This window comes from Morone saxatilis, unplaced genomic scaffold (assembly GCF_004916995.1).
Source record: "Morone saxatilis isolate NCDOM2014 unplaced genomic scaffold, NCSU_SB_2.0 Contig14, whole genome shotgun sequence".
In the NCBI taxonomy this organism is placed as follows: domain Eukaryota; kingdom Metazoa; phylum Chordata; class Actinopteri; family Moronidae; genus Morone; species Morone saxatilis.
The window spans coordinates 20,173,704-20,195,303 of NW_023339696.1; the positions used below are offsets into that span (position 1 = coordinate 20,173,704).

At 41.2% G+C, this 21,600-nt stretch overlaps 1 protein-coding gene across 1 annotated transcript in view; it reads left to right on the top strand.

Moving 5' to 3' along the window:
• Positions 1-21,600, top strand: part of si:ch73-281f12.4 (RA_Radil_like and Myo5p-like_CBD_Rasip1 domain-containing protein) — a gene marked incomplete at its 5' end in the record, with an annotated part of 28,285 nt that continues 6,685 nt past the window's right edge. The window contains 12 exon segments of the mRNA XM_035655380.1: positions 1-339; positions 634-869; positions 3,872-4,200; positions 6,760-7,455; positions 7,939-7,976; positions 8,988-9,157; positions 9,242-9,354; positions 13,422-13,641; positions 13,785-13,957; positions 16,091-16,235; positions 17,994-18,175; positions 18,291-18,654. Coding sequence (XP_035511273.1) covers positions 1-339; positions 634-869; positions 3,872-4,200; positions 6,760-7,455; positions 7,939-7,976; positions 8,988-9,157; positions 9,242-9,354; positions 13,422-13,641; positions 13,785-13,957; positions 16,091-16,235; positions 17,994-18,175; positions 18,291-18,654 — 3,005 coding nt within the window.

A 21,600-nucleotide genomic window follows, 5' to 3' on the forward strand; every position in this document is an offset into this window, starting at 1 on the left:
GTCCAACAACTCGGACAGCACCGTCCGCTCCACGGAGAGCGTGGGCGTCCGGCAGCCAGCCAAGAGCAAAATCCGCCGCCACAATAACAGGCTTTCAACTGTTTTCAACCACAGCCCCAACCTGCGTGACGCTGCACGCCGCGGCCAGGCACCGGGCGGAGGGAGCCTCCCCGGCGACCTGCAGGCTGCGGACGACCCGGCTGAGCTGTCCAGTCAAATGTCTGTCCCCGGCATCCTGAAGGTCTTCGGCAGCGACATCTGTCAGGGGACCAACTATAAGAGCGTGCTGGCCACCACGCAGTCCAGTGCAAAGGAGCTGGTGAAGGAGGCCTTGGAGAGGTGAGGAGAGGGGGTCGCATTTAGCTGGTGTAGAGCCAGATTACGTCTGACAGAGTTACAGCAAGAAGATTTAAGTCTGGAAGAACTGAGGATCCATTGAACCTGAGGGATCCCTCTGACCTCTGACCTCAAGATATCTGAATGAAAATGGGTTCTAGTCTCCCCTTTTACAAACATGCCCACTTTATGCTGATGTTAACCATCTTTTGGGCAATGTGTTAAAGTGAACCCCACCTGTACCTCCAGGTTGTTATATCGACCTCTTCGTCTGAACTTACACTTTTTGTTCTTCAGGTACTGTCTGGAAAAAGAAGACGCCAACGACTACGTGCTCTGTGACGTGATCGGCCAGACGGGCGCAGACAACCAGTGGAAGAGGGAGTGTTTCCGGGTGGTGGGAGACCACGAGAAGCCCCTCATGCTGCAGTCGCTGTGGAAACCAAAGGAGGGCTTCTCCAGACGCTTCGAAATCCAGCTGCGAGCGAGCGTTGAGGAGCAAAGTTTGAAGGACAGGGACACAGTAACAGCAGGTATACAACACCTTGTCTTCTTCAGCGACCCTCACATCCTTACGTCTGGGTAATCAATCACTCGGCCGGTGTCGTGGCGGGATGGGGGGCCTTTATCCTCGGCTCTTATTGCAGCCTAACAGCCTTCATTGTTCCACTTATCACCGGCTAGAACAGGGGAGATGGCAGGCATGTAAGAGAGGTCAGGAGGAAACAAAAGCTGCAGTGAGGGATAGAGGAGGTCAGTGCGGCCCCTCTCTCTTATCTTTGTTTTATTGCAAGGGCCCATTAGGGCCCCGTGAAACATCCAGGCACCGAACAGCTCTCCCCGCTGGGCCGACCCACTGCGGTGTTATTCTTTCTGTCAGAGCGAGCTTCCTGCCCACCGGGGACAGTTGACTTTGGCGCAAGTTTGTTGTGGTTCTCTCAGCGTTCGACCAATATGCTGCTGCACCGATACCGGCTTTTTAATTATTGTGTGTGTGTGTGTGTGTGTGTGTGTGTGTGTGAGATTCCTGCTGATCGCTGCTTCGTACAAAACAAGATAAAACATCTGGGTTCTCACTCAAAATTATTAATTTATCATCAGAATAGTTAGCTTAGCTTAAGGCCTGGAAACGAGGAGGAAGCCGCTGTAGGTTCTGTCTAATGGTAACAAAATCCACATACCAGCACTTTTAAAGCTCTCTAATTAACATGTTTGTTTAATTTGTTCAAAAACAGAAGTACAAAAACAACATTTTGCTGTTTTTTACGGGCGAGTTTCGTGTGTCAGACTTTTTCTTGGCTTTAAGATCTTCGCTGCCATCAACCAGCCTCAATAAAATGACGCATTAACTCTTTTGTTTTTGTACAGATTAAACAAACAAGATACAATGTGTTAATTAGTGAGTTTTAAAGGTTGTTTACACTCAGCCAACAAAGCCGTTTCCTCCCTCAGTTTCCAGTCTTAATGCTAAGCTAAATTACTGTACAGACATGAGATCCATCTATCATATCAAGTATTCTTAAATATAATCAGATCTTCCAATGGGGGTAAAACAAGAGAAGTCTTAAAACTAGCATAAAAATCTAGTTACTGAAAGACTTTATTGGGACTTTAACAGAGAAAAAATACCAAACATTTAAGCAGGTTGTGTTAATTTCAAGCAATGACAAGCAATACCTCAAGATTAGATTAATAATTAGCAAAGAAATCTTACAATAAGACACAATTTCTTCAAACATAATACAAATCAGTGACTTTATCTTAAATGAAGGAACCAGAAACTTTCTCTTTTTTAACATTTTTTATTAAAACAATGAAAAACTAAACAGCTGCTTCATTTCCAACACTGGGACCAGACGACTTTCTCTTAAACTGATTTAGGTGTGGTGGTTTTACTCTTAAATTAATGAAATAATCTAGTTCCTCTGCTGGGATATTATGCAACCATTGTTGTTACTGGTATAATTGAGCTCAATATTATGTGTAATATCTTATTAAGACAAAGTTAGACAAAGATTATTCTTTGTTTTAGACTCATTCACCAGAAACAAACTTTCCTTTCTTGAGATTCCTCCTCTGCAGTTCGTGGTCCGCCCTCCTCTCCTCTCGCAGCCCGAGCAAACTGTCCTTCGCCTCTTCAGTGTAACTTTTTTAGTTTAATTCGGGCACCGAGCCCAGTCTGTCACACTGGTGCTGAACAATGTGGAGAACACCCATTTCCACAGCTGATAAGAGGGTCGGAGCTGCGGGTGTGAAGCTGGCTCTGGTGACATTCCACGGTGCTTAATGGCTCCAAACGAGCTGAATAGTGTTTGTGTTACGTCAGGTCGACAGAGCGGCCTTCGGTATCAGAACGAGGTGGTCACATCTCGCTTTCCACCGCACATTTCCTCCCTTTCCTCTGGTTGTGTTTTCATTTGAACTGGTGCCAGGGAAGGGTTGTGTTTGATTGAGCCGAGTGATTTCAGGGGGAGTTTTGGTAGTTATTTACTGGTTGTTGAATGTTAAACGGGTTTTATTTTAATTGTTTTACTTTGCTATACTAAAAAAAAGTCAGAGGGTAATGACTGAGGGATGGGGAATATTTAGATTTTATGGCTATTTAATTGGCCAAAAGTTTGCCTAATGAGAGAATGTGTGAGAATAATTCTTCTGTTCAGAGGTTTCACACTGTTAATACAGTGCAGACTGAAATAATTAAATCAGTTATTAACTCTAAATGCACCAAAATACATAATTTATTTACTAGTAACAAAATAAAAGGAGCTAATTTTAAATGTATTTATGTAAGAAGGAATATTTGTGCATCTATTTTGTCATTTTTGGAAAAAGCTATTCATGCTATTCATCATTTTCTATATAAAAGAAATTACAAGATACTAATTATAATGAATTAGCAAAGAAATTAGTTGTGTAATCTTGGAAAGAAAATGCTCTGATTATTTTCATTATTGGTTAATCTGTCGATCATTTTCTTGATTCATTGATTAGTTGTTTGGTCCATGAAATGTCAGACAATGTTGATCAGACGCCAACGTGCCAAGATATTCAGTTTACTGTCACAGAGGACTAAAGAAAGCAGAAAATATTTACATTTCATAAGCTGAAAACAGAGAATTTCTTCTTAAAATATGACTCAAAACAGTTAACTGATCGTCAAAATAGTTGGTGAATGATCCTTGCAGCTCTACTCCAACATTTAAGTTATTCCTCGATCATTTATCTCAATTTCTAGAGATTAATTCTTTATGGGTTCATTTCAGGCCCGTTTTCTTTCATATTTGTTGTCTTTTCTTTGATTTTGTGTCTCTTGACATGTGAACGATGAGCTGTGACCTCCTGACAAAACACAGAAATCTGTTTTTCTTGTATATTTTGTCGACATCTTTGACTCTAAGTGGTGTTTCCTGAGTGTTTTTTTGCTCTAAGACATCACTGTCTTATCATGAACATGAAGCAACAGTTTGTTCTTCATACTGTAAACATATTAATATTTGTAACCTCAGTTTCTTAACACACTTCCTCTTCCTCTCAGGGATCAACGCTCAGGCTCGGAAGCTGCAGAAGAGCCGCTCCAGAGTGACCTCGCTGTTTGTGGATGGCAGCGGTGAGGACGTGGACGGACTCGGGATCTGGAGAAGTCTGAGCGAGATGGATCTGTCTGCGATGGGGAAGGAGGCCAACCGGGCCCGGCAGAGTGCACTCAGAGAGGATCCCGAGGCCGAGGCCGACAAGGACGTCCTGCGGCTCGGTATGGAGAAGGAGGAGACGGAGAGCAGCGACGACAACACCACCCAGTACTCAATTCACCCGCCATTTGACTTCCCCTACTTCCTCCTGCTGCAGGGCTACAGCCACAGACAGGTGAGGGGCAGAGGAAGTGCTGTTTAAAGTGGATAATATAGTTTATAACAGATAAGTAAAGATGCAGCTAATGATTATTATTGTCTTGGCTGATTAAAATAGTAAAAACATGGATGTTATAATTGAACCAGGCCCTTGGTGACGTCTTCAAATGTCTCGTTTTGTCTGACCAACAATCCAAAACTCAAAAATATTCAATTTACTTTCATAGAAGACCAAGAAAACCTTTGGTTACCAGAGTAACCCCGGTTCTCTGAAAACGACCCACCAACCTTCTTGTTGTGAGGTGACAGTGCTAACCACTGTCCCCATTATATTATACAGACTGATAATTGTTTAAAAAGTTACTAAAGATGTCAGGACAACTCATCTGTGATTTAATATTCACCCGAAAGAAGAACAAATCTGCTTAAAATTCATCCAAATCACTCGTTTTACACAAACTTCCTGCAGTTACTATGTTCATTCAATAAAATATGTGTCAATGATAGAAAAGGTGTCCCTAAAGGTAAAAGGTTGAGAACCTCTGGATTAAACTGTTAGTTAGTGTTATCCTTCAGAGTCTTCTGGCAGCGTGTGCGCCAGCGAAGGCAAACACAAGCTTACAGGAGACAACTTGGTGGAAATAAGTACGGGAGAGTGTCGGATTGACCGTCTTATGTTACGAACCTCAAGGAGAAAATCCCGGAGTCAGAGAATGAGTTCTCGGTTCACACAGGTGGAGAGGAAGGAAATACTCAAAGCTCCACCGTGCATTTCTCAGAATGGATTCAGGCTCAGGAAGTGATGTCCTGTATATCTGTGGTTTTATCATTTAATAAACTGACTCAGTGACATATTTTATAGATGTTTAATATTATATTAAAACTGTACAATGAACTCAAACAGTGAACTAAGTAACTGCAGGAACTCATCAATCAAGAGATTTGGATGAATTTTGAGCATATTATTTCCTGTTCAGGGAACTTTTTATACAATTCTCTGTCTGTATTATGTATTTGTTATAATTAATTGGCTTCTCTTTTGATAAATTCATTGTTTTCTTGTCTCTGACATTTACTTTTATCCACAGAAGTGAACAAAGTGCTGAGACATTGACCTATTGTGTGTATTATCTAAGTTTTCTAGCAGGCCTTAAAATCAAAAAGGCCTTGCGACACCCCATGAGGCTTTGGCGACCCATAGTGGGGGTCCAGACACCCAGGTTGGGAACCACTGTATTAGACCACTGATTCCCAACCCCTTTTCTATTATTTATTAAAGTGACATATTTTATATATATTTCATGTTATATTAAAAACTGTACAATGAACCCAAACAGTGAAGTCAATTATGACAAATCTAGTGTTTTCTTGTCCCTGACGCTTGGACATTTTACTCTACATTTACTTTTCTACGAGGCTTTGGCAACGTCAGTGTTGGGAACCGCTGCAGTTTCGCGGGCTCAGAGGGAAACAGAAAAGTTGACTCTCACACAGGACGAGCTGTCTGTCATCGTGTTCCAATGAAACGACAAGGAACAGAGTGTTCACTAGCAGTCAGAAGTAAACCTGCTCAGGATGTTTTAAACAAGGAGATAACCCTGATTGAAGACACACTGTAGAGGAGGATAAACTACACAGAAGCTATTCTTAGAGTGTATAAACACACTCAGTGGGAGGTCGGCACTTACCAGTAGATCAGGGTTCTGAGTAAAGTATGCCTCATGTGAACACATTTAAAGAAATATCCCTGATGCCGTTTGAATCACTAGTTTACATTTTTAACAGTAAACTAGAGAGCCAGGCTGTGGCTTTTAGCCCGGCCCATTCCCAGGAACAGGAAGCTCTTTCTTGTTGTTTGTCCCCGCTGGTGGAGGCTGCTGACTGTGCAGGATACTGTGCAGGCTGAGAGCTGCTGCAGGCCGGATCTTACTCTGCAACAGTCAGTCAGCGCAAAGCCAAAGGAGGGATGTACAGCTACAGACGAATACGGTATCATTGATGACTAATTGTCTTACTGTGGTGTCCCGGAGGTCACGGACATCACCACTGTCTCACCTCGTAAGCTCTTTCCATTCCTGTCTCGCTTCTCGCTGCCAACGCATTTCGTTCCCCGCTGCTGTTCACACGCACACTGCTGGTTTGTTTCCAAAATGTTACACAAGAGAAGCAATCCTCCATCCTTCACCTTGACCAGAGGATTGACAGAAAATCAATCAGCTGCTATTTTGGTGATCGATTAATCGTTTAAGTCTTCTCCAACGTGAGAATTGAGGGTTTTTTGTCTTATATTATAGGAAAATGTATAACTCTGGATTTACGAGTGTTGGTTGGACAAAACAAGACTTTTGAAGATGTTGCTTGAGTATTTTCTAACATTTTATAGACCAAATGATTAAATATTTAAGTAATTTTTTTAAGCACAAGTGCCAAACATCCAGTAGTTACAGCTTCTCAGTGAGGATTTGCTGTGTTCCTTTTTCTTATGTAAACCGAAAATCTTTGGATCTTGAAAACTAATTAACCTAAAAACTAGTAAGTTGCAGCCCTAAATTAAACTAATTAAACTCTATTGCAGGATTTCGTCATCTACCTGATGAGTGGGACCACCACCATCTTCGGCTGTTGTAGGGAGCACTGTAACGGAGAGGATGAGGAGAGATTAAAGGTCGACATCCTTCTCTTCGCCCCCGATGTGTTGCCCCAGCACTGCTGCGTCAGACGCCTGGACTCCAACAACCCAACCTCCACAGGGGAGCACAGAAAGACACTGACGATGCTGAAGCCCCTCCACGGTGCTCCTGTGACCAGAAATGGTTTCCTACTTAAAGAAGAGGTGGAACTGAACCCAGGGGACTTGGTTGGCTTGGGGAAACACTACCTGTTCATGTTTAAGGATCCTACCTGCACATCAGGATCCCTCCAGACTCCACCTTGGATGACCAGACTCTGCCCGAACTCTGACGCAAAGACGTCGTCCTCGTGTTTATCGTGCGGCTCCGCTCTCAACGTCAAAAGGCTCCAGAGGAAGCCATTACCGCCTCACTGGAGGGACCTGGAAGGCACAGAGGCTTTGGTGAGCTATGAGCTGGAGCAGGAGGAGAGGGTCCTTCAGGAGATTTTGGATATGTTGGACGCAAGTGGAAATGAACCAAAGCTGACGCCTGCTTTCCTGCTGAGCCTGTGCATCCAGCACTCAGCGTCCTCGTTCCAGCTGACACACTTCAGACAGCTGCTGCTCCGGATAGCCAGCCAGATCCAACTCGTTATGTGGGTAAGGATGAACCTCTGCTCCTTCTTTCTGGCATCAGGTAATTGACCAACTGAATAAACTGTTAATAAATGTGTGTATTTTGTACTATATTCCCCCAAATGTGAGGGAGGAATGTAATCAAATGTAGGGATGAGAATAGACATCAATAGATAGTGGTTGATGTAAAGCATGAATGAAATGGAGATTTTCTTTATGTGTAAGATAAAGGAACCAGCCACAAACGAAAGAGAGATCAAATTAAGATAAAATCATACAAAAATGATTAAATAAAAATAGTAAAATTGCAATAATAAGAACTTTTAGGAAAGAAAACATTTAGGAAAAAAACTCTTGAGAATAACAAAGTGTGTTACTACAACTGTAACGGTTGTAGCGTTCCTCAGAGAATGAGGAATGAGTCATGTCTTTCATGACAATGATTTTTCATATTTTTTGCAGTTTACAGTCAAGTTACAACTTTTCTTTATGTGTTTATCCTCTCAGGAGAAGACAAAGGAACTTGCAGCAATCCAGCCAGAAACGTGAGTAGACAAACCACAAGAATGTCCCAGAAATACACGACAATGACCTGTTGCAGAGAGAAGAGCAGCAGCTGCTGCCTGAGATTATGACATACAACACCTCAAGTTTTACAGTCTGAATAAAAGAGGAGTTAAAGTCCGATTTTACAACCGTGTGCTTCAGAAAACAAAGAGTTTTTTTTAAATGCAGGTTGTGCAAAGAGAACACTTCCCACAGTCTCTGAGAAAGTAGAGGCAGCTGAGAGTTTTGTGTCTACTTTATCATCTCGTGTCAGCTGTTCTCTCAGGATGTGACCAAGTTATTTAACAAACTCTAAATCAAAGTTTATTCTGTTGGCTTTAGTATGGGAGTGAACATTTAAAGGACAGTAGTGTAATGTGACTGTACCTTCAGGAGGATACAAGTGCTGCTACTAATACCATGAGCTTCTAATAAAAGCACATAGACACAGGTCTCCTTTACTAGTGTGGTCTGGATTTATAGAAATGATCTGGATGTGTAAAACCAGGTTTTAAGCTGCTTTGATCGCCTACACAAATATAAATGTTTAAACTTTGGTCAATATGGACGTGCTGGACATTGTTAGATCAGTTAGATTCTCCACAGTTCGGTCGTTTGGTTCATTATACGGAAACTATGAGCACCTCAGCACTAACAGGAGAGTCATCCTTTATGATGGCAGACCTTTTGACTTGTTTTGGTTGAACAAGCATTACCATTAAAATTAACAGTGGCTTTGTGAGCAGAAGTGGGAAGTTCCTCAACTTTGCATGTAAGATTTTGCTGATTTGCAGAAATTTTAGAGGAAGTTTAATCACAGTAAAACATTTGGATGGTTTTACTTTGTTTGAAATAGAGTGCACAAAAATATTTTGATTATTTGATGAGATTCAAGCAACTAACTATCATCCCAGGACACAACAACTAGTATATTTTATTAATGAATATTATTATAATTAGTTAAAGTTTTTTTAATCGGCTAAATGTCTCTCTCTGTGTTTTTACATCAGGAGCACCGGTGAAGGGCAGCCTGAGCATCTTCAGCTGCTCAGCATGCAGGAGCTGATCCCGGGTCTGCAGCCTCTGGTGCTGTGGATGGCCAACTCCATCGAACTGCTGCACTTCATCCAACATGAAGTCCCTCAGCTGCTGCCCTGGAGGCAGGACCAGGAGGACGAAGGTGGATTAAAACACAGTGTGGCCTTTATTACAGGAGTCTCACAGCTGTTGTGTGTCTGTTTTTAAATTATGTTTGTGTTGTCAGGTCTGTTGGACTCTGAGATGTCCTCCACTCGGATAGCCTGTGAGGAAGCCATGACGGTCCTGGAGGAAGTCATCATGTTCACCTTCCAGCAGTCCGTCTACTATCTAACAAAGGTTGGCTGACACACATTAAAATACTGTGTTCTTTAACACACAGCACATTCATAAAGTGACATGTTTCACATCCTTTTTGACCTGTAAAACCTGAGCGTCGGTCACATGTGAAGCAGGAAATTGGACCGTGTAAACACCTTATTCTGTTTTTATTGAACGTATTCCAGAAAGAAAACACAATAACTGAATGGAAACACAGACTCACAGTCAGGAAAGGCCTGTGAGATAGTGAGCGGGGAGACTTTTCCACTGTCTGCAATATAAACAAAAAGACAATCTTGTCTCTCCGAGGTTTAACCGGTTTCTTGAATAACAAAACCAGAACTCCTGACTTGGTGAGAACCACTATGTGAACCACTGAAGGCTTTTGTTAGTCTCACAGTTGCATTAATGAATTTTTGAGAGTTATGTCAAGTCAGAGTGCTTTACAGAGATATTTCAGTAATAGTAGGGGTAACTGATCAGAGGATCTAAGGGGTCTGGATTTAGAATATGGACCAAAGAGATCGGAGATGTAGACTGGTGTCAAACCATGCAGAGCTTTACAGTAAAAACTAATTAAAGAACCTTAACATCACTATTTCAGTAAGAGAGGCCAATGCTGGGGAGATATCTTCTTGGGACCAGTGATTGTAGTAGTAGCTGCAGGTTAGCTCAAATAAAGAGAGTTGCAATAGTAATTATTTATCAGTGAAATTTAAACAAAAATGATGCCCAGATTTCTGGCATTTGAAGACAGAGTCAACTATACTATACTTCCAGAGAAAATTGATTCATGATTGAGAATAAGGATCTTTGTCTTACTACCATTTATCTGAGGCTAACTGTTGTACAGCTTTGTGTCATCAACTTAGCAATGATAAGGTATGTTTCATTTTCTAAAAACCCCTGTGGAAGCATGTATAAGGACATCAGAACGGGGACAAAGACGGACCCCTGGGGTACACCACCGGAAAAAGATACAAAGGCAGATACAAGTTCTACCACTCCAAGGCCTTTAAAACTCTAAAATCTGGACACACACTTTCTTCTCAGAGTCTGAAAATACATCTTGGTGTGAGTCTGGATTTGCTTTGGGACAAAACAGTGAACCTTCCTGTTTTACAGCCCAACAGGACACTCCCAGAGAGGCTAGATTTACGTGACTTTCCCATGTTAAAGTTGCTTATTAAAGACTGTCTGGTTTATGAAGAATCCCGTCGACATCACAGCACAGACAGTTAATAGCAGAGGCTGAAGAAACACCACCATCCTGCACAGTAACTGTTTCAGGAAGGGAGGGAAGGAAGCAGGAACAGCCTGTGCTCTTGTTTTGAATACTCAGAGACATTTTTTCTATTGCTTGTGCCGCAGCTGAAACTTAAAAAGAGACATTTTACACAAGTTTTGACTACAGAAGTAACACATACATTGCAGTTTCTCTTTTTATTAAGCAATGTGTTGTTTATTTCAGTATGTGTTTGCTGGTTACTGTTGTTCTGTGGGAGGAGAGGGAGGATTAACAGCTATGGGCAGCAGTCTCCTGCAGAGGAAGACAAACTGTCATCAGAGAAACACCCAACACTGGAAAGGAAGTCAAGAGGGGGGAAAAAAAGCTCTGTTCATTTCCTGTGAAATATGACTGAATGTCGAATCATTTCTTCACTTCTTCTTTTTTGTTAAAGTCTTTTCTTAAGCTTGTTTAAAAATATAATATGACTAAAGCTTAAAAAGTAAAAATGGCATCATCACAGCCGCCAATTAAGACACAAGAGAGTAAAAAAAATTAGCTAAAAAAGTCAAATTTCTGTAGTAAAACACAGCCATATCTTATGGCAAAAGCATTTATTTATAAAAGAATTTATATGGAATAAAGTCTTTTTTATATGACAGACTGTAAATAGCACAGAAAACCATACTCATATCTCATGGCAAAAAGTTTTCTTTATAAAGCATTCATATGGTATTTTTATGTGTTTCTTTTGATGGTAAAAACTTAAAATATGGAATAAAACTCCAACTTTAACTGTAAAATCAACAATACTAATATCCTTTTAAAGTTCTGGCAACCACAGCTGCCAGTTTTTATCCATAAAAAAACATTTTTCTTTACAGCAGAGACCAAAAAGAAGGAAAAATGTGAGTTTTTTTGCATTACTGGGTTCATAGAAGGTTATACAGATATACAGAAACTATTTTCAGTCTTTCTGTTTGTAAAGATCCTCTCCTGTCCTCATGATAACCAATCAGCACCTTTAAATTTGCTGAGCAGCACTGTAAACTATCAGCTGACCTGTTGCTTCAGGCATGCAGGGTTATTGTCTTCTTTATGGCCCCTTTCAGTTTGTCTGAGGTCATTATCTTAGTCATGGTGTGAGAGCGAGAGTGTGTGTTTGTGTGTGTGTGTGTAACTAACAGGTGATGTAATGCATATGAAACAATGGCAGAACTGTGTCAGATGAAGGAGCAACGATAAGAGCCGGATCTGAGCTCACAGTGAGGTGGTGGTTCAATAAAAGAGCTCGTAAGATGATTGTGAAGAGTTTGCAGAAGAGTCTTTATCCTGTTTTATTACCTGCGAAAGGGGTCGTGAGGCCTTTTTGATTTTAAGGCGTGCTAGAAAACTTAAAAAATATACAGTAGGTTGATATCTCAGCATTTGGTTTCACTTCTGTGATGAAATGTAAATTAATAGAACAATAACCAAGCATCAGGTAAACATTGAATTTGACAAAAAAAGAAGCCTATTAAGTGTTTATGATTGATAAAAATGATTTTAAAAGTACATTATACATATAAAAAGTTCCCTAAACAGGACAAAATCTGCTCAAAATTCATCTAAATCACTTGTTTTTTACACAAACTTCTTGTAGTCAGTGGCCACAAGATGATTTTAAATGCTAAACAGTGTAACAGCAGCACAAGAAGAGAAAAGTCATCGAGTCAGTAAACACATTAATTAACTGCACATCAATATCCATCTAAAGTTTGCTATGATTAGCTCACAATAGCCACCAAAGGTTAGTGGTCAAACCGGACCAAGAAAGGTTGAATTGAACTGAAGCAATGGGGCTTTTTTTGGGCATCACTTCTACTTTTCATTTGTAAGACAAAGAATCTGTTATTACATCTCTGAAAGTCTCATTTTAAAGCTGCAGTAGGTCATTTTTATAAAAATAACTTGTTGTCATATTTGCTGAACTTTCACTTTATCCTGACATGAGACAGATTTAGGTCCAATGTGCTGTAATTTAAGCTGGTTTTCTTCACCAGCTGTTGTCAGATGTACGATTTTCTTCGTGTACTCTTTATCGTGTGGTGCTGAGCGGTGAGCCGCTGCCCACAGTTCTGTATAAAGGAGTGATAATTATTGGGGATTTAAAACGAGTGAAACAAAACAGTGATTGAAAGCAGCTGAAAACTGATAGCCGCAGATTTTTATTGGAACCGCAAATAAAAGCAACTTTCTTACACAACAGGTTTTATGTTAATACTAAAATGTCTTTATTAATGTCTAAATGAGACTTTTGATAAAGGTTTTCTTTTGTTTTTAAGTCTCTTTTACCACCTGCTAGAAGAGGCCAAACGTTTCGGCAATAAAAAAATGGACATTTAAATTTTTTAGGCCGCAGGATGTTTTATTTAAACTCTCAGTGTGTTGTTTGGTTTTAATCCCTGTTGTAGGATTTACGTGCAGTTTCTACAATAGCTTGTAAAATGACTCAAATTACAGTGTAACTGTAGAACAGTATTTGTAGTTTCACCACCGTCGCTCTTTATCCTGTGCGGCACAAGCTTTCCTTCACAGTTTCCTGAGCGCTCTGTGAATACCTTCCTCTATTTCAGCCATTATGTCAATATATTCTATACATAGCAGCGCTGAACGAGACAGAAAAGAACATGATTTCCTGTTAACGTTCTTGCACTGTACTTGATTTAATCAGGAATCAAATGAAAGTCTGTATGCTTCATTATCAGCCTTATCACTGCCTGTTTCCCATGATGCATCAGATGTTCATTCAGTGCGACTTCCAGCTGCTTGTCTTTGCAGCCGAGGTTGTAAACTGTCCGCCATCCTCCTTCCACAGAGTATGTATTCAGCCTTGCCCGGGCTGCTGGATGGAAACCCGTTCTCAGAGGGGGGCCAGCTGCGAGTGCCCGACGGACTCGGCGGCATCCTGGAGGTGCTGAAGGAGGCGCTGAAGCTTCTCACAGCCTTCCAGGTCCATCCAGACATCTCACTGCAGCTCTGTGCCTACCTGTTCTTCTTCATCAACGCATCGCTGTTCAACGCCCTCATGGAGAGAGGTCAGATAAACCTGTTTCAGCCATTTATTTAACCGGGCTAATAGCGTCAATATTATTACTTCTTTTATTACATGCATGTAAATTATGTTGTTTGCACATCAATATCATCTAATCTAATCTAATTTGATGTATTTGTTCTTCAGGATCAGTCGCTGGGTTCTACCAGTGGTCCAGAGGCGTTCAGATCCGGGCCAACATGGACCTGCTGATGGACTGGATCCAGAGTATCGGTCTCGGCGATCTGGCCACTGAGTTCTTCCAGAAGCTTTCCGCCGCCGTCAATCTGCTGGCCACACCCAAAGAAACCCTCCTGCAGGTCAGAGGACATCCGTCTGTGTCTCCCTTCCTGTTCGTCTGTCCACGGGCACAAAGTCACGCCTGCGTCAGCCTCAATGTTTTCATTGTCTTAAAGGTGTCAACACAACATTAGTCATTACATATAAACATCTTCTGGACCTCACTCAGCCTCTCATACTGCAGCCAACCGAACTCCTGTTGTTCCCAAACTTTGTGGTTAAAATGACTAATCGTGCCATAAAAGTCTGTTATTTTATGGTTACAGAAGCTTTGGAAACACATTGATCAGATATGAGGCCTTCAGGAACAGAGTGAGTGAAAATACACCGTAATGATTGACTCATGGTGCCAGTGGAGGCGTGGCCATGGCTTATCTAAGTTACAATCATATGAAGTATATCCTATTAGCTGCAGTATGTTTGTACTATATTATCAGCTTTAGATCCTGTTTATTCTGATGTAATCTGAGTGGAAACATGCAGTTAAACACAGAAATACATTAGAGTAAATGCATTTTAAAGCCTCGGTTTCAGTGTGTGCTCAGGAATAATAGACTGTATCACTCAAACAATACAGTACAACACCAGAACAACACCTTTATGTTTGCTTTTAACCTTCTGTTTAGACTTTGCTGCGCAGTGGTAGCTCGCCAACTTAACATTTAATCCCTCCTTAAGCACACCGCTCTCTTAGTTACCCATTCAGATCTTGTTTACACTTCGTACCACAGGAGGAAAAGCTGAGCTCTCTGGTTATGAAACACACGGAGGTATTCAGAGTCAAATAACCCGACAGTTACCCAGGTGTGACTGATCAGGAACGAAGGTTAAACAAAAGGTCAGAATCGTTTTAATGATTCTCAGGTTTGTTGCACCTGAAAAGATGAGGACATTGAGTCATGTGCTATAAATAGAAAGGCTATAAATAGAAAACACTGCTTATACACACTGTATAAAACCCCGTATGTGTCTTATATACAGTATAATTATAAAATATGGCTTTCAGATCAAAGCTTGTCTGTAAGGGATCAATGTTAACCGAAGTTTGTGAAGGGGACTTTATTTTAATATGTTCATATTCTGAGCTCAACTACTCACTCACATGTTCTTATAGAACATAGAATACTTGCATTACTATTTCCAAAAACATGTCTGTTCGATGGATGGGACGGTTGCTAGGAAGCTGGTGGTTTTCTGTGTCCCTGCCCTGGCATGAGGTCACGTCGTGGCTGCCGCAAACAGCAGCACACACCCTCGACAGATTTTCAGTTTTCCATCTGGAGTTCTGGGCTTTTAAAAAACCTGAAGTGGCACGGCTGTAAATTACACCCCGAGGGATGTGGCGTCGTTTGTTTTGCCGGCTGTTGTGGAGAAAGCAACTTCTGAGGAGTTATTTTAGGAGAATAAAGCTGCCGAAAACGTTAAATCTCAGACATAACAAACAGAGAGGATTTAAAATGTTTATACGCAGCATTTAAGGTTCACCTTGTGTTGAGCTCAGTGTGTGTTATAAGAGCAGGGCAACAAACAACATTTAACTTATGGTTTCTATTGTGGCCCCGGCATGTCTGGGCAAAGTCTGACTTCCACCAATTCATCTGTAAACAGAGCGAACGAACTACGTAACGTTCGTCCTGTAATAATCACATGAATGTTGCTGGTGATTCACCTGTTTCCTTATCGTGTCCGTGGTCATCAACAGATCAAACATTATCTTTCTCAAGTGTTCATGAGCTGCCGAGGAGCTGAGATAATGATGTTTGCACTTCTCACGCCGCGTTCACCGCGATACGCTCACCTTTTAGTGGAGTAAAATAAACATTTAAATGTGAGAGGGCCTCTAAACATTCACACTCAGAAGTATTTTCCCAAGAGGCTTTGTCACCAGCATCTGGTCCTGCACAAAAAACTATTTACTAGATCATATAATTGGTTTTAAAATACTTTGCATGCAAATGAGAGAGTAGCACTGACTTTGTTTCCTTATGTGGAAACAAGCATGATGGGAAAATGCTGGTTTCTCCCACCCTGTCATTCTCACAGTGACTACAAAGTGCTTTTGTGGCTCCTTCTTAAGATCAAACCAATGGGTCTCTTTTATAATCCTTCAGGATTGTAGAATAAGTTTTCTTTGTCGTTTTATGTCTCTCCAGGCGTCCTGGGCTTCTCTCAGGACAGAGTTTGCCGCCCTGAATCCAGCTCAGCTTCATCACATGCTGAGGGAGTACAGCTCTGGTAAAGCCTGTCCCACCGGATGGACGCCGTCAGCGGAGGACGCGGAGGACGCCGTCAGGACGGGTGAGTGACACAGACGTAGATCAGGGGCCATCTCCAGTGGCTCCCTGTGGTTTTCACAGTTATTTTTTTATTTTCATAGACCTGACGTGATTCTTCAACTAAAATCACATCACATGTTACATGCTGACCTTTCACCTTTCCTGTGTATGTTAAAAGAGGTGCTAGTCTTGACAGGGTTCCCACTGTGTCCTGGAAAACCTGGAAATCTAGACACTAGTTTTCCAAATTGATAAAAAAAGACCTAATATCCTGGAAATTACCTTTTTTTGATTATATTTTAGCCCCTCACTCATTACGTAAACTAGGGCTGCACGACATTGTAAAAAAATCATATTGTGATTATTTTTGACAGATATGATTCGTAATTAGTAAAAATTATCATTTTCACTGAAATAAATGATTCAAATCCTGATTTGTTTGTCGGGAAACATCTACAGTACTTTTACCTTTATCAAAAAATTCAGCAGCGTCTGTGATTTGGATTTTGCACTTGGACATTTTCGATATTATTTTCGATTAATTGTGCCGTCCTAACTTTAAGATAACTGTGTATGTTGTTTCAAACTCAGCTGTTGGTTGGATAAACTGCATGATATGACACTTAAATGCTAGTTTACCCAACGCAAGAAGAGCAGTTCACACACTTAGCAGCGAACTTTGGGCGTCAAGTTTTTTCTGCAGACGGTCGCATTTGCACTTAAATGTAAAACAATGCATAATGAAGCTGCTTTCTGCCCAGTTCTTTGTTACCAAAAGTATTTTCTTCCACGAGTCGACCCTGTTTACTGTAAACTGCAGTAACCAGACTCCTCTGCAGCAGAACAATCCATTGTGTTGCCTGCGTGTTCAAACTTGACAGTAGACATGCTCGACTGCACACAACTACATGATAAATAACTCTTGACAAGTATAATGACCTGATACATAAAGCTCAGAACAAACACTGAATGACGTCTGTGATGTGTATATCGTATAAAACAACGTGCTGCGACTATAAACTCGTTACAGTCATTCATCATTAAGTCAAATGAAAACACAGTTTGTTACTTTCTCTGAACGTAAATCATAAATAATAATAAATAAGTAAATAATAAATCCAATAAATTATTAAAACATTATTGTGAAACATTGTTTTCATATTAGTTGTTTCCCAATGAAGTCACTTTTTATTTCATAATACAACAATGAAAAATAAGATCATGAACTTTTGAAATGAAGATTTCTATAATAAAAAAATAACTCTAAAATCTGAAATACCATTTTAATTCTTTTAATTATATAAATATATTATGTTTATTATGTCTAAGACAATTTGTTCATGTTTATTTATTTATTTAATATCGAACTCTTTGGGCCTCCATAGAAATGCTTTTACAATGCTTTTTTTTTCACTTTTTATTTTAAATTCACAATTTACTATATATCAATCTGATCAGCCTCATGTTGTAACAGTAATTAGAGGTACGTTAACTAATGAGCCTTCATCCCGGTCAGTGTCTTCCGCTAAATGAATCCTGTCAGTCTGTCTCCACCAATCAGCTTCATTTACCTCTAAAATCAGCCGCCTCGCTCTCACCTGCGTTCACCTCTCAGACCGACTACACCCTGCTGATCGACTGATCCTGCAACAGTTGCATCAGTCCGCGCTTTATTTACCGCTTTTAACGAGGCTTTAACCCAAATACAGCAGCTTTACTTAAAGTTGAATTTCACTGGACAGCTGTAATGACCTTTCTCTCTCTCTCTCTCTTCCTGCAGCCGACATCCTGGAGAGCTTCGACAACCACCCGCCGCTCATCCTGCCCAGCAGCACGTTTCACCTGGAGCTGGGTAAACCCCTCGTGGAGCCGGCTCTGTTTGAGCAGCTCGCTCATCTGCAGGAGTTCATACGCCGCCTCCCCCGCGGCGAAACCCAAGCCGAGCCCGATGTGGAGCAACAGGTAACGAGCTCTCCGACCCCAGAGCTCAAAAACATAATGAGAGGCCAGTGGCAGTCAGGAAATGAGACACCTTGATGTTTCTACATGTGTTATTGATTGACTTTATGTCCCTCAGACAACAGACAGCCAGTCTGCGACCTCGCCCTCCGTCAGAGTCTTCCAGGATCCGGCCCATCAGGTGGTCACTGACCCGGTTACCTGCTCCTCGCCAGAGGCAGACCTGGACTGTACCTCCCCTGCGGAGCCGGCTCAAGCCCGAGGATCTCATGGCGACCTGAGCAGCTGCGAGGCAGTTCTGACCCAGAAGCTGAAGAGCCTGGAGCTGCAGAACACCCTCCCAGGACAGGCTGACCTGGTCTACCACAAGAGCCTGGCTCTGGACCCGTCCTGCCTGCTGACGCCGCCCAACACCCCGCAGGGTATGGAGCTGGCTGAGCTGGAGGCGGATCTGCAGGAGGGCGCTCGCCAACAGAAGAAAGGTAACAGAACCGGCAGGAGACAAAACATACATTTAATTTATCACAAAACGAACACATTCATCACTCAGTTGGTTCTGATCCGTCAGTGTGCTCTGGGGAAACATTTACTATAAAAAATGTACAATGGCCCAAAAAGCAAACTATCGGTACACCAACCAAAACCTACAACAAAGAAATAAACAAAAACAAACAATAGAGAAACAGAGATCTATCTTGGAGAGATCTGTAATCATATATCAGGATGTTGCTCATACTCAACATAATAAATACTTCAAACTCCAGATTGAATCCCTCAGGTGTGAAGGATAAAGATACGTCTCAGAGGGACGAACAGGCAGAGACACGCTGCACACAGACGCCTCTCAGGTGAATGAAACTGCCCTCTGGCGCCGTAATGGAAGTCACATCCTGTTTATAGTGAATATGTTGGTTTGAAAGAGGATTCACTGCGGTTCTGTTTCATACGTCCACTTCAGAACAATCAGTGTTAGCGGCAAAGAAATAAAACATAACAAAACAGTATTTCTGTATCGAACAGAGCCGGTCCTAAACATAAATCATATAGATCGTATATGTGGTCGCCAACATGAGGAGGAGGAGTAACACCAAGAAAAAAACAAGTACAAAGTAGAAAAACTTTGTCTGAAGCTGTTCTTATATTTAATCTTAATATAAATTATAATTGTCTGAATGTTGAACTACAACCTGTGTTCCATCTTTTAATAAATATCTTAATGATAATGGTCTAAAATTATGTGAAAATGTGGAGTTTTTAGTCAAATTACAATCACAGACTCCAGATTGAATTTTATGTTAAAGGAGATTTTAAGTGGAGAAACACCGTCTTATATCATTTTGATGTATAAAATACACAAGTAAACAACGTACGGCAGCAAACGCTCTCGGTGGGGTTTGAACATGCGGCTCACACTGCCAAACCGCGGCGTAAAGCTCTGCCCGGCAGGATTTCGGGGTCAATCGTCATCAATGAACGAAGGAATGAATGACACAGACCCTTTAAAGTGGCTCCTTCTCTTAAAGCCCTAAAACAGCTGGAAAACATTAAGTGAAACCCGACCACAGAACATGATAATGAGAGCTGCTGCGTACAAAGAGTGAACCTCGCTCCCGATGACGAACCAACGGCATCTCAAAGGGCCCCGTTCATGGCTTCACTTCCACACAGCAGGTTTGGATTGAAATGACTCGGAGAATATGAGCACAACGTCTGGAATGAAGTCACCTCTTAAAACCTGCCCTCCTCTGACTGACTGCATCTATTAAGGAAAGTATTTAGTGACTTGACCTTTGCAGACTCGCCACATATTTGTCCCTGGTGGTTCCTGGTCCACATGAAGGTAACCCCCCCCGCCCCCCAGCGCCTCAGCCCTCCCTTCATCTTTCACTGACTCCTGAGGTCAGGAATTTGAAGTGGAAAGGCTGCTCAGGGCGGGTTCGCCGAGCAAAGGAAAGAGTGTTTCCTCTCCCACCCCTATTGTTTCAGGACGCCTCCGTCATGAGGTCATCGGTGGGACTGAGTCAGTGTCACAGACTCACATTTGATTTCTCCTCACTGATACATACCCACATATATATATATATATATATATATATGTATGTATTATATATATATTTATGTATGTATGTATGGACACAGTATCAAGTTAAGCCTCTGGGGCATGTTTCTAATGTCAGTGTTTGACATTTAGGAGCCGGTGTTGCACCATGTTTTGTGACCATCGTAAAACGTGATCTATATGAGACGTTACTTTGTGCAGCTGCTTGTTGTTTTAAAAACATCATATTGGGATTATTTTGTTCATTTTCACTGATAAAAAACATGACAGAAGTCTGTACCAAACTGCAGCACCACAGTACTTCATTATAAAGCCGTTTGTCACATATTTTACCCTCATTATTAATAAATTGCAGTTTCTGAGATCTGAATATTGCACAATATTGACATATTTTGATAATATTTTGATTAACTGTGCAGCCCTGGTTGTTACTGCATTAACATTATTCACTCTGTAAAGGACCAGTGTGTACGATTTAGTGACATCAAGCAGATTTTAGATCACTTTTCGAACACAAAACAAGATTATTTTTCTTTTTTTTTTTTAGACAAAAAAAATACGTCTAATTTTCCAGAAAAAAGGCTTTTTTAACTTTCTTTAGATTCCTTTTGTTGCACCGTAACAGCCACGTATACAAACTATAATCCAGTATATAAACAGCACGACTTGCAGTCACACTTTGGACACATCTTGGTATTAAATTTGTATTTCACTCAGTTAGCACTCACTCACTTAGTCTAGCATGCTAATGTTAGCAACTAACATTACATATTACATAAAAATTTCCAGAGGAGAGGACACAGCTATCGTTTGAAGAGAAGATTGTGTCAGTTTACGGTTTAATTTCACCACTAATAAGTACAACAGACTCACATTTAGCCTCTGTAACGCAGAAAAATACAGAAAACTTGCATTTTTCTTTTTGCTAAAGACAATTTCTCTTAAACAGTCTTGTGGTGGATTCAGGACAGAAGAGTGTGGAGGGTCCGGATCCTCTCTGGCCGCCCTCAGATCTGAACCAGACCCTCAGAAACGTCACATTGTGTTTGAATTTAAGAGATTGAACCTGTGTTAATGCCCCCCCCCCCCTCGCAGACCCCCCACTGTGATACTGAAGGACTTTAAGCTGAAGGATTTTGTTGATCTTAATCGGACGTCTTTACTCTCATTGGTTACTTGTTGTGTCGTGTTTTCTCTGTTTGTGGCTGCGATAAAAGTCATTTGCTGAAAGGGTTGGAGGATTACATCGAACCATCTGTTGTATCTGTGATCATTAGCATTATAACAGTTTAATTCTCAATCTGCATTATTTATACTGATATATAGAGAATGTGACAGTCAGTCGATTAATTAATAATTAAAGGTCCAG